The sequence below is a fragment of the Puma concolor genome, chromosome D2, assembly GCF_028749965.1.
Source record: "Puma concolor isolate L17-30 chromosome D2, mPumCon1.1.hap2, whole genome shotgun sequence".
NCBI lineage: Eukaryota > Metazoa > Chordata > Mammalia > Carnivora > Felidae > Puma > Puma concolor.
The window spans coordinates 63,198,666-63,215,412 of NC_141677.1; the positions used below are offsets into that span (position 1 = coordinate 63,198,666).

The window sequence follows — 16,747 nt, forward strand, 5'->3', positions numbered from 1 at the left end:
ACTCCCTTTCCTGTTCCAAACATTTACCGTCTGGACTATACGTACATTTTGATACTGGTTTCTACTCCATTCATTGTTTTTTATTTTATCCTGTCTTGTGCTTTTTCCCTAGATTACAAGTTTCCCGAAGGTTTTTAGACAGAGCTTCTGCCTCATATTTGTGTATTTCTTTCCACCTCCAGTGCCCGCTGGGTTTACAAGAAGTCTTTAGTGGATGAAATCAGATTCCTGTGCAAGACTGACCTGTGAGGCCTCGGGGTCCTTTCTCCCCCTGGTCACCTGAAACAGACATGGGGCAGGGTGGGGTGGCAGGAAGCAGCAGTCGGAGCAAGGAAAACAGCCTCACTCAGTGAGAGGGACCCTGGCTACAAACAGTTCTCACTGTGCCCTTGAGTTGCTGCCAGCAGAATGTCAGTAAGACCCAGGCACTGCTGAGGCCAAGGAGCTCGCTCTCCCCCGGGGTCAGGACGCCCCCCACAAACTACCCCAGCCCCTGCTGTTGCACAGTGAGTGCCATGAGTGCAAGGAGAGCCAGACGAAAGAGGACGTGCCTCAACACTGCATCCTGACCACCCTGCGGGCCACCCGACCACAGTGCTTGTGACATAGGTGCTCGGTTTCCCCTCTTCCTGCCTTAGTTTCCCTATCTGAGAGGCTGGGCTAGAATGAGCTCTCAGGTCCAATCCTGGACCCTGAGACAGGTTCCCATCGGGGCTCCCAGGAGTCAGGTGGACTATGGGGATGTCTGAGCAGTGGCAACATACCTTTGGGTCCCGGTGATCCCATGGGACCTTTGTCACCTGAAAAGGGAAGGGACAACTCTGTGTAAGGAGCCCCAGAGGGGATGACCAAAAAAGGGCGGTGTCTGTGTGCAGACAGGCTCTCTGCCATCCTGACCTGCCCTCTGCTTACGTACCAGCCCATACAGCTGCTGATCACATCCACTGGCCCCTTCCTGTCCCACCGCCCAGACCTCCTTCTTGAGTGAGTGGCATCTACAGGGTGGCATCCCCTTCCCCAAGCTCACCTTTGACACCAGGGAGTCCAACTTCACCTCGGAGCCCTTGGGGACCCACAGAGCCTGCAAGCAAAGGCAACCATGCAGCAAGGTGAGTGGCCTGATGGACCGATGGACATGGACACAGGCAGAGACATGCACACGCACACACACACACAGGTGCACGCACAGCCTGGGATAAAGTCAAGGGCTGCTCTCCACAGACTCCTCCCCACAACCCTGCTACATCATCCCGGCCCAGTTCCTTGCCCTAGTGTCACAGGCCCTGATGTAAGGACACCTCATGGGGCCGTGGCAGAAACACTGGTCCGCATTACAGTGTGGGCTACAGCTCAAGATTCCCAAGACAGCAGAAGGGCTCTGGCCCACAGGGAGGAGGTGGCCACAGGGACTTTGCTCAGGTGCAAGCAGGACAGTAAGTGCCTGCTGCTGAGGCTGCCGGAGGGCCATGAGCCCTGAGCCAGGTCAGCACGGAGCTCCCTGAAACCACTGGGAACCTGACCTCAGCTTCAGGGGACACGTGTATGGACGGGAGTTTTGGACCTCTGGAAGGCTCCATATAATTGCTTCTTTTGCTTTAAAAATGTGTTTCTTTTTAGCATCCCTTTCTTTTCCCCAGAAACAGCATCTATTTTTATAAGCAGCACACTGACCTGGGGGACCCCGTGGGCCAGGAGAACCACTGGAACCTGAGAAGAAAGACGAGACCACAATCATCAGGGGCGAGCCACAGGCCAGGGACACGTGACCCCACAGTGAGGGGCAGGTGGGGGCTCACTTCCAAGTGAAGGCTGTGTGTGTGTGAGCATTGCCCACACAGTGTGGGTTGGTGCCCAGACCCCAAGTCAGTGGGTCTGAGAGGGACCCCAGTGCAAAGTTCTCCTGAGGGAGGACACTACAGCTGGTGGGATCGAGAGACCCCTGCTCCTTCCCGGTCAGAGTAGAACATGTGGGCCCAGGGCAGCAGCAGGGAGGGGAGATGGGCATCAAACTGAGAAGGCCCCATTCTCCCTGAGCTGTCCAGACAATGCTTTTGAAGGAGTGCAATTGGGCAGCTGTTGGGTGAGGAACTTAATCTGACTTGGGACTTCCTGACCCATCCACCCACTTAGGGGCCACATAACAAGGCCACTGAAGAGAGACAGAAACATGGTCCCAAAAATTCCAGCCCTGGGGTCAGTTCCAGCCCTGACCCCCCAGGCACTCCTTTGTGGGGGGGCTCTCTGGGCCCATTGTCCCTGCAGCAGGTTAGGGCCGTCAGGATCCACTGCCTGGACCTCTGTGATCCATACCATCCTGGCACTTGACTTACCTTTGGGACCCACAGAACCTGGGACACCAGGTGGGCCCTGAACACCGGGTTCACCAGCAGCCCCTGGGGAGAAAGCAGAGGATGCTCAGTTTGCTCGCCCACCCAGCCTGGCAGTGTCATTTGTGGGGAATACTTCCCAACTGCTGGTGGTCTCTGATCCATCAGATACCTCCTTGAGGCCACAAAGCTGCAAAACACCTTCAGTTTCTACCCCCAGAGCCTTTATAGCCCATGAGGTCTGGCCCACAGGAGCCACTCAATAAATATTTGTTGCCTGGTTGAACAATATTTTTAAGACAAAGAGGAGCTAAAAATAAAGCTCTTGCTCGTGCTCTTTTGGCATTGTGAGAATTTCTAGAATCTGTGCCTGGTTTCATCTGATGAAAGCTGACTCCTGGTTAAGAATCTAGTTGTAAAATCTTCCCAGCCTCCTCCAGGGCTGGGCCTGTGTCTAAGTCTTTCTATCTCTCCTTCCCTGCCTATTTCCAGCCATGAAGGTTTGCGGGCCCACCACCCTTCTCCACCTTTGGTCAGGCTCTGCCCTGAGCCTCTTACCTCAGACCTGACTCTGCACTGCCTACGTGGGACGGCCCTTTCTCCTTTTGACAACCTTCTTTGTGGATTCCGAACGCTGCAGGGTTCTTAGATTCAGACCCAAACCCACAGCCCAGCCCACACCCCCATTAGAGTGTGGTCTTCACAGGGCCTGGCACAGAGCCTGGCTCGAGGTAGCTGCTCAGTAAAGCCATTGAAAGAAGGAGGGAGAAAGATGTGAGAAGGAAGCATGGATATAGCTAACCCTCCTGGTAAAGGAAGAGCCTCTTACCTCTGTCCCCTTTCTCTCCAAACCCAGGAGGCCCTGCTTCACCACGAGGTCCCATGGGGCCTTCTCGTCCTCTCTGGCCCATGGGACCCTCCATGCCAGGCTCTCCTGAAGAAAGGAACCTCAGAGTTAGGAGCCAGTGCCCATGGCTAAGGGCTCCATTGGCAGCATCTCACATGATCAAGAGGCCCTCTGCTCCTCCGTCTGGACACTCGGGCTTTGGTGGGCTCTAGCCCGGCCCCCATTGCCTCTTTCTCACTGCTCCTGGGCCACAGCACACCCTTGCCCCAGGGCCCACGGCTGCTCCCTCTGCCTAGAGCATTCCCCCCAGATCTCCCCATGCCTGGCTCCCTCACCATCTTCAAGTCTGTTCAAATGGCACCTTCTCAGTGAGGCCTTATTCAGATTTACTCCCTCAGTGTGCAGTGCCGTGTGTGGCTCTGTCTTTCCCGTTTCATGATCTACCTCCTACCCTGCTCTGTATTTCACTAATTTATCATGTCTTTCTCCCCAACCCAAAGATAAGCAGCGATTTGTGTTTTGTTCACCAATGTCTCCCGGCTCCTAAAACAGGGTCTGGCACAGAGCAGGCACTTAATGAAATGTTTAATGAATGAATGAGTAAGGGAATAAGAGAATGGAAAAAGCGGCTCTTACCCACACTGCCTTTTTGTCCCTTTGGTCCTTCTGGACCTGGGTGGCCCAAGAGCCCAGGGATGCCTGTGGACACACAACAACACCTGAGCCCTGTTTTCCCCCAGAACCCGGGAGCCAGGGACAAGCAGCCGGCAATACCAGCATGCCATCAGAGGTTACATACCTGGAGTCCCCGGGAGCCCCCGATCTCCTGTGGGGACAGAGATAAAAGAAGTCAGAGGACTTGCGCCTATTGCCTAAAGGAACCACTGGGAGAACACAGGATTGCCACATTTAGTAATTATATGGGATGCTTAGTTCAGTTTGCATTGCAGATAAATACTGAGTAAATTTCTAAGGTAAGTATGTTTAATGTGATATTTGGGACACACAGTGAAAAATTATCTATCTGCAATTCAAATTTAACGCCTTGTATTTTATGGCAAGCACAGAGTCAGGGACTCCAGGACCAACGGTCCTCCTCACCATCGTGGTCAGGAGGGGTGTGTGGCCTGCAAGCTGGAGCCTTGGGGAAGGGGGCTGATGTAGTCACCCAGGCTGGGGTGGGGGTGGCAGGGAATCCCAAGAGAAGTGGATGGCCATCAAGCAGACGAACCCCCAATTCCTGCACTGAGATCTCTCGGGAAGGGAGGTAAAGGTGGGGATAGAGGGACGACTCTGTCTCTTGAACCGTGTCTCTCAGCATGGACTCTGCACCACCAGCCTCAGAACCACCTGGGGCGATCAAGACCCTAGACTCCAGGCCCCACATCTGCCAAATCAGAGGCTCTGGGAGTGGGGCCCAGAGTCTTCTGGCAACCCTCCTACCCACTGAAGTTTGAGAACCCCCCTCAGCTAGAACAAGGGGTGCTGCTGTGGTCATTGGGATTAGAAACCTCTTCCACCCGTGGGCCTGTCCCACTGTCAAACCACTTTTCTAAGGAAAGAGATCAATTTCCTACAGCTTATCAATGAGTGTCACACAAGTTAGCACATGATTGTCCCTCAACCAACACTGTGGGGCACCTTTTCCTGTATATATGTCCTGTCTCCCTGCCAGACTGTCTACCCCTGCAGGTAGGTGGCACTACCCCAACTGGGGGCACTACCCCCACCCCCCAGGGGCCCCCCTCCTAAGACCCCTGGGAGCAGGCTCCTCAGCTGCAATGGTGGTTCCTGACCTGGTTCATCAGAATTAACCTAGGGGGAGGAGGATCCAGTCCCAGAGGATCTGATTCCTGGCAGGACCCAGGAATCTGTATTTCTAGAAATCCCCCCAAGGATTGTGTATAGTAGCAGGTCCTCAGGCTGCCCTTTGTTGCTGAGGGAGATGCAAATCCTTGATGCAGATCCCTTGTCCTTGTCCGGGAAGTCCCTAGAACCCTGAGAAGAGACAAGGGACAGTGCTGCCCCAGAGACATAGAGCCCTGCTCTGTCACTAAGCCCTCTGACCTCAAAAGCCCAAGGGTCTGCAAGTCCTACATGGAGGGGAGCTGGCCCGGAAGACTGGGTGTGGGGGAATCAGACGCAGGCTGCTCATTTTAAACCAGCCCTTACTGATACTTTAGGTTAAAATCTCCACATTTGATTTACCTTTAGGTCCTTGACTTCCCATGTCACCTAAAATCAGAAACACACGAAAACTATGAGGTGGGGTGAGAACCCAAGAGCCACTCTCTCCTGGTGTTTTCGGACCCACAAACGTCACTGCGGTGTGGGCGGGCACGCAGCTTGGTGCCCTTCAGTCTCCCACCACGTCACTGGGGCACGTGGCTGGGCCTCTCTTCAGTGATGCCCAACTTCCCCTCTTGTTCTAAGATATCCTGACTGTAAAGCCAATTCTCAACCCTCCCGACAGACACCTTAAGATCTTTCTACTGCTCATCCTTCAATTTGGAAAATTTCCACCCAGAAAACCTGTTCCACAGGCAGGAAATGAGAGTGTGAGGGCTCAGTCCACCCCAGTACCTTTAGGGCCGGGGCTTCCTCGGAGATTTCCTACGAGAGAAGGTAACATGGAGTTAGCTGCACAGCTTGTATGTGTGTGTCACACACACACACACACACACACACACACACACGTGTGCATACACACGACGGGGTGGGGGGGGCACCGCGGTCTGGGGGAAGACACAGAAGCTGGGACTAGGAACCAGATTCCAAGGGGTGGTAGTTGTGTGATCTTGGGCAATTCTCCTTCACAGACCTCAGTTTTCCCAGCAGTCAGATGGGATCATAATGCTGGTCCTCCCTCCCAGGATCCCACACAGGACAGAGGGAGCACAGGAGCCCGGAAGGCCTTGGCCCTGCCCTGCACTGTACTCACCGCTCTCTTGTTCTGCCATCAGCTTGCCCTTCACGAACAGCCAGAGCGCCTCCTGCCCGTGGCCGTCAAGCCCCAGTTTCCCCAGGTCGGCCCCGACGCTGGGCGCGGCGCCCTGCAGCCGGTCCTTGTTGCTCCGCTCCACCTTCTCATCGTAGAGCAGCACCCCGCTCCGGCTCTGCTCCAGTTCGGCCACCCGTGCCTTCAGTGCCCTCACCTCCTCCGCTGAGACAGGCGGACAGAGGCCGGTCAGCCAGGCGGGGCCTCCCAGCCGGCAGCACCCTCCCAGCCTGCAGCACACCCCGAGGTGGGCCTGATGTGGGGCTCTGGGGACCTTTGGCCGGAATCTGTACAGAGACCACGTGTCATGACCAACAGTGGGGGCAGCTGCTCAAAATGGTAACCACGCCCTGAAGAAACCGGGCCTGGGACTCTTCTCACAGGAGGAGGCCACAGAGCAGTCCCCCATCCTCCCTGGGGGCTGCTGCGAGAGCCGACAGAGACCCATAGGGGTGCTTGGAAAAGGTGAAAATCAAAAAGGCCCTGAGCACGCACGGCCTGATGATTACAGGCAGCCAAATGCATAGCAGGCTGTGACAGGGACGGAGGGCCCTGGGCTGGGAGCCACACCAGAACCCCAGTTCTGCCACCAAGTGGCCATGGGACCTGGACCGAGTGCCTCCAGTCCTGCCAGTGAGTGGCTGTGGGACCCGGACCAAGTACCTCTGGAGCTTGGCTCCCCACCTGCAGTAATGAGGGGTCCTCCCCGATTGCCTCCGGCCCCTGGATCTCTGACACGCAGGACACTCACTGCCCCTCCAGATGGGCAGTGAGGCCTGGTGTCCTGCCACTGTCCTCACGTACCCAGAGCAATGAGGCCGAACAGCAGCCCCAGGAGCAGCAGCCAGGTGAGCAGCAGGCCCAGCAGCCACTTCCACCAGCTGCAGCAGGAGCCACAGGGGCACCAGGCCGGCGCCGCCCCCCACGGGCCCCCTCCGCCGCCACCTTTGCCGCCACCTCCGCCTCTACCGCTGCCCCCGCGGTGATTGTAGCTGTGAACATCTGTGGAAGACAAAGGAGGGGTAAGGGGAATGCAGTAGGCTCCTGCCCTCTTCCCTCTAAATTCTGGGGTTTTCGGTGACTTCCTGGGGGCCTGAGTGAATGGCAGCTCCAAGGTGGGCAAGGCTGGCTCCTGGAACACACACAGGGCCACAGCTGGGGAAGAGCACACATGGGACAAGCCTGGGCTAGAGGTGTATGACCCAGTGGAGGTCCCTTCACCTGTTGCCTTTCTCATAAAGTGGGGTTAAAAGATTCCCCACTTCATAGAATGCTTGCTGATGAAAGGAGGTAAGGCAGGTACGGGCATTAGCAGAGGATGCAGCCCAAAGCACTCAGTTTAAAAATCTTGATGACGAGCGTGGATTTTGCTACAACTTCCTGAATTTGGTTATGGCCAAACTCAAAGCGTTCCTGTCTCCCTCCACACCTGCATTCTGTTGGGCCCCTCAGCTCCTGTGTAATCCCTGCAGTGCCCGAAATTACACTTAGCACTTAAGGGATGGCTGGGAAGCTGCTGCTGCTGCTTCTTTTTTTTAGTGAAAAGGATTTTTAGTGTCTAAAACAGACTGATAACCCTTGGTCTGTTTCCCTCACAAGACTGTGTAAGCAAGTGAGAAAAGTCTAAAGGGCTAGAGATGTGTGTGGTCTTAGAGGCACCCTGAAGCCCAGGCAGGGGGCTCTGGAAGACGCAGCAGTGGCTCCTCTGTATTGGGAGACCCTGGACCCTGGACCCTTCTGCAGCCCTGCCCCAGCCCCCTGCCAGCCCCCTCCACTGCCCTCCACCCTGCCTCCTCAGGCCTTCAGGGAAACGCTTTAGAGGTGCAGGGCTCATGTGGGCCCTGGTTCCAGGTGAGGGGTGGTCATCTGTTCTGTTCATCACAACCAGCCCTCTCAGCTCCTGTCACTGCAGGATCTGCTGTGGCTACCTACCTGCGGAGGTGACCTTGCCCTTTGTGGACACAGTCTTCACGTCCCCTGGAAGGCAAACACCAAGAACACAGGCTTTGATCTGAGATTTTAAATTTTTGTTAACATTTACTCATTTTTTGAGAGACAGAGAGAGAGAGCACGAGCAGGGGAGGGGTAGAGAGAGGAGGAGACACAGAATCTGAAGCAGGCTCCAGGCTCTGAGCTATCAGCACAGAGCCTGATGCGGGTCTTGAACTCACGAACCGTGAGATCATGACCTGAGCTGAAGTCGGACATTTAACCAACTGAGCCACCCAGGCACCCCTGACCTGAGCTTTTAAGCTGCAGAACCACAGGACAGCCTGTGAGTTGACTTTGGGCAAAACTTGAGGTACATGTGCCATCCAAGCACCTTGAGGAATAGCACCGTATGGGAACGCTCATGGACTCAGTCCTCGCTGATGTGATATTTGCGACCATTATATCAATGAAGACATGGCTGGGCCAGCAATTAATGGTGGGTGAAAAGCAGGATCTTAACTCTCTTGTGACCTAAACCTTTCAAGCCCAAGACATTTTTGGAGTTCCATGTTAGGGGTGACATTTGCACTCAACGATAAATATGTTTATGAGAAATGACTCTCGATTTCTTGGTTAAAGGACTTTATGTTCTTCACCAGGGGTGGAGGGGCAGAGGGCTAGTTCACCAGTTCCTGATGCTATTTGACCACTGAGTGTTTGTGGGCACAGAAGGAATTTTCTGAGAAAACTGTTTACACCTTTCATCAGATTCTGTAAAGGGTCTTTTGGTTCCATAGCCCCACCTCCACCCCTAAAACGTAAGTCTTCAAAGTAAGCACTTCCTCAGAGTCGGGTCTGGTGAGGATTGTAAGGGATTTCATTTGCATTTTGAAAAGATGTTCTAAGACTCAACTTTTCAGGGAGGTCGGTAAAGGAAGAGAAATCAGTGATCTGGAAAGAGTACATAGGACCTTGAGCATGTGAAGAAATGCAATTATCTGGGAGAGAATCCAAATATTTGGGAAGGAAAGAAATAAGTGTAGCAAGTGCTTTGCAAAGCGTTTTCTAGTAGCTCTGGAAATTATGGAACAGAGGGAAAAAAACCCACTGTAGACAGCAGACACACCATGGGAAGGCTTCTGCTGCACTAACATGCATAGGAGACAGCTGCAGAGCTGGTTAAAACACAGCCTCTGACTCAGCAGGTCTGGGCCAGGCAGCCTTCATTTCTAACATGCTCCCAGGTGGGGCTGAAACTGCAGGTCTAGAGACCCAACTTTGAGTAGCCAGGTCTCAGAAGATGAATAAATAACATGCAGATAGACTAAAGTCAAGGGAACAGTGACCAGATTTCCTCTTACCATTAGCATCTGATATCAGACAGGTGTCAGCAGTGTAGGCAGCTTGCTTTTCTTTTTTCAGGGTGTCGTCTGAAAAAGAAGCTGTGCATACAACTTATGATCACCCAGGATACTCCATCCTCACTCCCCACTCTGCCCCAGGGCCTCTCCTGCTTGGATACCCCAGTAGGAAGACAGCTCAGCTTCCCTGAGTCAATCTCCCGGATCTGTGCTTGTGGTTAGGAGACTTCCCATTGCCCAAAGACCTCTCTGGGTGTGTTTTGCCAGAATGTTCCTGAATGTTTATCTACATTCAAGGAAGACCCTGGAGCACCCTATTCAGGCAGGTAAATTTCATTTGAATGGGGCAACTCCGGTTTTCTTATTAAAATGTCTCAATCCACCTTGCTAGGACATTCTGTCTCCTATACCATCTGTCTCTCCTGAAACCTGCATGGCGTGGGCTCCCTCATACTTGCGGCGATGGTGGCCGGGGAGGCGGTAAAAACCTTCCCACTGTCCTTGGTCATGATCAGCAGCTCCATCTCCTTCTTGGCTGGTGTGTTGTCTTTCTCCAGGATCAGGAATTTACAGTCCTTGTGCAAGAGTTCATCATTCTGGACGTTTGTGGTGGAGGCTGGGGAGGAAAGGAGCAGGCAAGGAGAAGGACAAGGGAGAGGGAAGAAATGACCAGAACAAGAAAAAGGAAGAAAGGCGGGGGCGGGGGGGGGAGGGAAAGAGAGAGATCAGCAGCTGCATCTGAGGGTCTCCTGCTCTCGCTGACAGTGTTTACTAAGAAGCATCCTGGGGAACAAAGCCACCCTCCCCTGCCTGGCTGAGCCTGGCCACCAGGAGTGGGTCAATGTGGGAAGCACCAGGTGGCTGGCCTACGGTACTGTCCCCTCACCTGGACACTACAGGATCTTTAGCCAAAGGGTCAAAGTCCCCTTGTCAGTCATGCCCTTTTTTAACTGATGTGGTGGGTTCATTGCTATCCCTCAGTCTCAAGTGTTACCATCCTGGAGGCACTTTTCCTGACCAGCTGGTCTAACATGAACCCCTGCCCCATCTCTGCTGCCTCATCTATTTCTTCTAAGTAGGTATGATTTTCTGTCATCGTTTCCTGTCATTTGTCTATTTGTCCATCTGCCTCCTCTCCGGCTGCAATGGTCAGCCTGGTGAAGGCAGGAGTCTAGTCTATCCTGTTCACGTTCATACTCCAAGCACTTAGAACAGCATCTGTCTCATACAGAGCAGGTCCTCAGTAAATCTTTTCTGAATCAATGAATTGTTGAATGGAAGGGAACAACAGGATCACAGCAATGGAAGAAATAACCCACTGGGTGAGGAGAGCCCAAGTTGATAAAGATCCTATTGAAAGTGTGTATGGTGTGGGGCACCTGGCTGGCTTAGTTGACAGAGCATGTGACTACTGACCTCAGGGTTATGAGTTCGAGCCCCACACTGGGCATGGAGCCAAGAAAGAAAGGAAAAGGAAAAGGAAAAGGAAAAGGAAAAGGAAAAGAAAGAAGAAAGAAAGAAAGAAAGAAAGAAAGAAAGAAAGAAAGAAAGAAAGAAAGAAAGACAAAGGAAGAAAGACAAAGGAAGAAAGAAAGGAAGGAAGGAAGGAAGAGTGTGTGGTTGGGGTGGTAGCTTCTGAGGGGCTCCCGGGTTCTTGCAATGGGTGACACGTAACAGGAGCAGGCCAGGGGCTTCCAGACAACAGTGGGGACTGGGGTATGAATACCTGACCCTAAGCTCCCTGCCCCACCCCTTGGCCCTTGAAGGCCAAGGTAAGGCTGGGGCACACTTATCTCTGCTCTGTCATGGGAACCAGGAGGCCTTTGGGGTGAGTCGTATTTGCAGACCTCAGACCACCAATAGGTTATACCTCCCCCTCCCATATGCCACGTGTCACTGCAGAGCACTTGTCCCCCACACGTGGTTGCCATCGGCAGCTGGCAGTAGCACTCACCTGCAGAGGTGGACATGCCTGCGCTCACAGCGGCAGGGCCCTGGGGCAGGTTTTTCTTCACACCATATGCTACAAGAAAGGAACCACTGAGTCAGCAGGGCCAGTGTGGGAGAGTGGCTCCACAAAGCCTAAAATAGCCTGAGCAGTCCCAGCAGGGGGCAGGCTCCCCAGGTGACAGGAAGAGCTTAGTGGCAACTAAATAAAATGAATTATAACAACAAAGGCAACTGTCTCCAGCCACAGGGGCGGCAATGAGTTTAGATGACACTTTCTTTGGTCTAATCCTCATTCTTTTAGGATTGTTCCAAAATTCCACCTCCTCCCTGAAGTTCTCCTAAGACTCCTTCCCTTCAGAACTCCTAACACCTGCTCTGCACAACAGGATTCATGTTGTCATATAGGACACCTGGTTGTTTCACGTGCATTAGACTTTCTACTCCAAGTAAACCATAAACAAGCTGAGGGCAAAGGCTAAGGTTCACCCCTCTCCTGTTCCACCTCCCCGGGTTTGCACAGGGGTACACCATAAAATCAGCTAGATGATCGAGGTACAGTGACAGGGGACCAACAGGAACGGCAGTGAGACACAGGGGTATACAGATGACACTCCACAGCAAGGGCTCCCCTGTGGTTTCCCTCACATCCGAGCCAGCAAATGATCGAAGTTGACATCTTTAGGTTGGGAGGGGGGGGGGGGGCTGTTTCTTTGTTGGGAAAGGTTGATTGGTTTTTAGGGAAATCTGGTCCCTCTAATTCAGTTACTGGAAAGGGATATTGTGAGTTACAGCTGCAACAAGGCGTTACTTCCCAGACCCTAAGCTCCAAACCTTGGCTACTGACCTGTGGAGGTGGTGGCCGCGCCATGGGACAGGGTGGACGAGCTGGGGGCCAGGTTGTTCTGCATGCCAAACACTGGGAAAGGAATGGAGGGCGGGTGAGCGCAGGTGGAGAGGGGGCCCCTTAGCTTGAGGCAGCCCCTGGAGCACCCCAAAGCACTTCCATGATAAAGATCTTGGCACAGGCCAGAGATTCCCCAGATTTCTCAGTTCTCACATTCTCAGTGACACAGTGAGCTCCTCAGGCCCCACCCCTCACTACTGGCCAACAGCTACCAGCAGTTTCATATATTGGGTAGTTAGGGCCACATAGCTGAATAACAGTAATCTGCACAGGGTCTGACAGATGCCACTGTACTTAAAAATATCCCAGGGGTGGGGAGCCCGGGTGGCCTGGTTGGTTAAGCATCCAACTCCGGATTTTAGCTCAGCATTGGGCTCTGCGCTGAGAGGGCAGAGCCTACTTGGGATTCTCTCTCTGCCTCTCTCTCTCTCTGCCCCTCCCCTGTTCATGCTGTCAAAAAAAAATAAAACATTAAGAAAATGGTCATATGTTTGCACTGGAAGCCAGGCAGTGACACTGAGCCCCCAGTGAACGACAGTGTTTATAAAAAGATCTAAAGTAAGATCCTTCAGGAGCACCTGGGTGGCTCAGTCTGTTGGGCATCCAACTCTTGATTTCAGCTCAGGTCATGATCTGAGAGTCGTGGGATGGAGCCCCATGTTGGGCTCTGTGCTGACAGTGGGGGGCCTGCTAGGGATACTTTCTCTTTTCTCTCTCTGCCCCTCCCTTGCTCTCTCTCCCTCTCTCTCAAGATAAAATAAACATTAAAAAAATAAAGTAATATCCTTCTAACATAAGAGTACTTTGCACCTGAAAATGTCCACAGTGCCGACTCTGCCCCTTTACTTCCATTTCTCCACGGCTCACAGAAAAGAAAGAGACCAGAACAGAACAAGTAGGTTCTGGACACCCCAAGCACCCTCCCTCAGGCCTTGTCCTTGGGGGCTGATCTCCACCTAGGACTGAGGGCAGGCACCCCTTGGGCCCTGTTTCTGCATCCCGTGTGTAATGAGGAAAGTCTTCACGCTCATGGGCAGAAAGAACATCTTCTGTGGAAACCCCTCTGTTTTCCTCAGCAGTAGGGAGCATCACTAACTTGTAAAGCAAACATGCTAAAAAGGGCGACGCAAGCTGGCAAGCACTGACCTGAGGAGCAGGTGCTGACCCCGGGGTGCAGTGTGGGAGAGCAGGATGCCATGTTGTTTGGGACTCCAAAGACTGCAGGGGAGGAGGAGGAGGAGGAAGGCTGGTGAGCGGGACCTCCAGCCCAGAGCAGGGGAAACCACAGAGGCACCAGAAGAAGTGCCAGGATTAAATTTTTCTATTTTGTTACATTTCTGGTTTTAGGGAAATCTTGGGCTCTTGCCTCGCAGCCGAGGACCAAATTGTCCATGGTGTGTCTTGAGTCATAGCCAAGGAATGGTCATAAGGTGGTCAGGCCTCACGTGGACCCTGGGTCACCCTTTTGCAGAAAAGGCATTTGAAGCCCAGAGAAGTTAACCAACTTTCTCAAGGTCACAGTTAATCCATGTGGAACGAAACTAGGTTCCCTATACACATTTTCATGTTCTTTCCCATTACATTTTTTTTCCTGATACACTGTGCTATATAGTCCTTTTTATAGGGGACCCACCAAAAGAAACACCTTAGAGACTGAATTGAGCTGCGGTTTCAATGGGAAAATCTTGGGATGCTAGGTCACAGAAGACCCCTAGAGAAAGCCTCCAGGGAAGGTAAACAGCAGAGGGGTCGTTCAGCTCCAGGTAAAATTGCAAAGGGTTCAGGCGTGGGAGGGGAAGTGCACTGTACCACGTACCCGATCCTGCAGAATAGGCATTGGTGTTGAGGAGGGATGAGCTCTGGGTGGTCACATTGTTGTGATAGGTCCCCATGGAGGACCCCGCCGGCAAGGTGGAAGACCACATATGGGAGGGAAGGTTGGCGTCCAAGATGGTTGTATCATAGGTGCCGGACACTGGAAACAGACAGGCACACCCACACCCCAGTGAGAGACAAAAGCAGCACCCAGTCAGATCGGTGTGCCGGCACATTCTCGGGTTTAGCCCTGAAGGTCCCATGTCCCGGGACCTCCCTCAGTCCAGGGAAGTTGGTCAGTCCACTTTCATCTGAAACTTCGGAGCTGGTGAAAACTTGATCTCTTGTATTAAAAATTCTTGTTGTGGCTAACAGACACATGAAAAGATGCTCAACATCACTCATCATCAGGGAAATACGAATCAAAACTATAACGAGATACCACCGCACACCTGTCAGAATGGCTAAAATGAACAACACAGGAAACAACAGATGTCGGCAAGGATGTGGACAAAGGGAACCCTCTTGCACTGTTGGTGGGAAGGCCAACTGGTGCAGCCACCCTGGAAAACAGTTTGCAGATTCCTCACAAAGTTGAAAATAGAACTGCCCTCCAACCCAGCAATTGCACTACTAGGTATTTACCCAAGGAATACAAAAATACTAATTCAAAGGGATACCTGCACCTCGATGTTTATAGGACCATTATCTACAACAGCCAAATTATGGAAGCAGCCCAAGTGTCCATCAATTGATGATTGGATAAAGAAGTGGTGTATAGATACAACAGAATATTACTCAGCCATAAAAAAAGAATGAAATCTTGCCATTTGCAACAACATTTTTGCTAAGTGAAATTAAGTCAGAGGAAGACAAATACCGTATGATTTCACTCATATGTGGAATTTAAGGAACAAAATTGATGAACATATGGGGTTGGGGGGAAAGGGAAACAAACCATAAGAGATTCAGAGCAATAGAGATCAAACCAAGAGTCGATGGAGGGAAGTGGGTGGCGTATGGGCTAGATAGGCATGGCAATTAAGGAGGGCACTTGTGATGAGCACTGGGTATTGTATGTAAGCTATGGATCGCTGAAATCTACTCCTGAAACCAATAATGCACTGTATGTTAACTCAAATTTAAATAAAAATTTGAAGAGAAAAAAAAAGTCTTGCTGACTCCTGGTGAAATCTGAAGTAGGTCAGTTTTGCTCTGGGGTCTGCCCATTTTTCCAAGATCCCCTCCCCTCCTCCTGGTGTGCTGTCCCCTCCACTGGGACATCCATCGGTTGCTGATTCCGCCACTGGTGCCAGGGGGCCACAAATCCCACACAGAATTCCAGGCATGAGGCAGGTGCAGATAGCAAAGCCGCTGGTCCGAGACCATCCCACACGGAGGGCAGTCTTCTCTGGTTAAACTCTCCTTAAACCTTCCTATGTGCCAACCAGACCCAAGGGGCACTCTGCCCCCAAGAGAGGGGACTTTGGTGCTTCTTCAAATCTGAAGCCAATTCTGCCTCTTCACTATACAAGGGGGAACTAGCCATGCAAGTCATAAAACCTGCCCTGAGGTTTGGTTTTATATTTAAAAATAAGAGAAATATCACAATCTCAAGGATTGTTGTTGTGTTTTGTTATTGTTTCTTTTTTTCAGGAGTAAGGGACAGAAAGCTTCACAACATAGCAGAACTGGCTTCTCTCCTCCTCTCCGTCCAAGGATCTGCTTATTCATCTTTCTGCCTCCCACAGAACCCACCTTGCACTTGGTAGGCATGTGATCCAGGAGTGCTCAACAATGTCCATCCTACTTGACTATGACCCCCTGGTTATCTGTTTGACTTCCCCCAGAGGCCCTCACCTCCACGAGTGGCCGTGTCTCTCCTGTTCCTTGCTTCTCCTCAGTGCCTGCTACTTGGCACAGAGGAAGCACATAATAAATATTCACTGAATAAATGAATGAAAATACAGTTGTCCCCACTATTCTTCACTCGGGGAACCTGGCCAACACATTCCCAAAAGATGTCAAGAATGTCCTGGGAGAGAGTCTCTAGGATTGAGAGCCCGACTACACGCTCGTGGGATGGTGGACCAGACAGGGCGCAGCCCACATGCTCACACAGCATGAAGAGCAGACTCTTGGTAAGTACTCTGTGAAGTCCCCGCCACGACCTTGGAGGCCTGTCGGGGCACGGCTGAATTCCGGGGCCAGGACAACTCTGCCACCTCGTTCCCTTCCCTCCATGGAAGCTGGAGCCCCAGGGCTTACCTGACTGGGAGCTTGCTGTCACCATTTTGGTCTCCACCGTGCCTTTCTTGGGGATGGGGAGTGTATTGGAGCAATTTCGGGTGGGGCTCACGCTTGCAGATCGACTCCCCTTGAGCAAACGCTTAACATCATCCAATTCTGTCCCTGTAAAATAAACCCCCAATTTTCCAATAGGCCCAGGATTCTTTCCTGAGTCCAGCTGCAGTGGAAAAACATATATGGCATTCTGAATGAGGCGGGGGTGGGGGGAATGACATTTGCTTCACACGCTGGGACATTTTTGGTCAGCCTTGTAATTTTTGTATTTTGTCAATTTATAGCATCTATCAACCTGGCACTTTGTAA

The 16,747-nt window shown here is 52.2% G+C and overlaps 1 protein-coding gene across 3 annotated transcripts in view; it reads right to left on the reverse strand.

The window, feature by feature from the left end:
• Positions 1 to 16,747, reverse strand: part of COL17A1 (collagen type XVII alpha 1 chain) — a 51,036-nt gene that overhangs the window by 17,906 nt on the left and 16,383 nt on the right. For 2 of the 3 annotated variants that reach the window (XM_086680794.1, XM_086680795.1), the window contains 20 exons: positions 16,403 to 16,546; positions 14,136 to 14,294; positions 13,466 to 13,537; positions 12,260 to 12,331; positions 11,420 to 11,488; positions 9,920 to 10,081; positions 9,466 to 9,546; positions 8,105 to 8,149; positions 6,977 to 7,174; positions 6,116 to 6,337; positions 5,758 to 5,787; positions 5,383 to 5,409; positions 3,974 to 4,000; positions 3,811 to 3,873; positions 3,157 to 3,261; positions 2,331 to 2,393; positions 1,672 to 1,707; positions 1,028 to 1,081; positions 765 to 800; positions 244 to 279 (listed from right to left, as the gene is read on the reverse strand). In XM_086680794.1, the coding sequence (XP_086536920.1) occupies positions 244 to 279; positions 765 to 800; positions 1,028 to 1,081; positions 1,672 to 1,707; positions 2,331 to 2,393; positions 3,157 to 3,261; positions 3,811 to 3,873; positions 3,974 to 4,000; positions 5,383 to 5,409; positions 5,758 to 5,787; positions 6,116 to 6,337; positions 6,977 to 7,174; positions 8,105 to 8,149; positions 9,466 to 9,546; positions 9,920 to 10,081; positions 11,420 to 11,488; positions 12,260 to 12,331; positions 13,466 to 13,537; positions 14,136 to 14,294; positions 16,403 to 16,546 (1,701 nt within the window). The remainder of the gene's footprint in view (positions 1 to 243; positions 280 to 764; positions 801 to 1,027; positions 1,082 to 1,671; positions 1,708 to 2,330; positions 2,394 to 3,156; positions 3,262 to 3,810; positions 3,874 to 3,973; positions 4,001 to 5,382; positions 5,410 to 5,757; positions 5,788 to 6,115; positions 6,338 to 6,976; positions 7,175 to 8,104; positions 8,150 to 9,465; positions 9,547 to 9,919; positions 10,082 to 11,419; positions 11,489 to 12,259; positions 12,332 to 13,465; positions 13,538 to 14,135; positions 14,295 to 16,402; positions 16,547 to 16,747) is intronic. The other variant, XM_086680796.1, reaches the window with a different exon arrangement.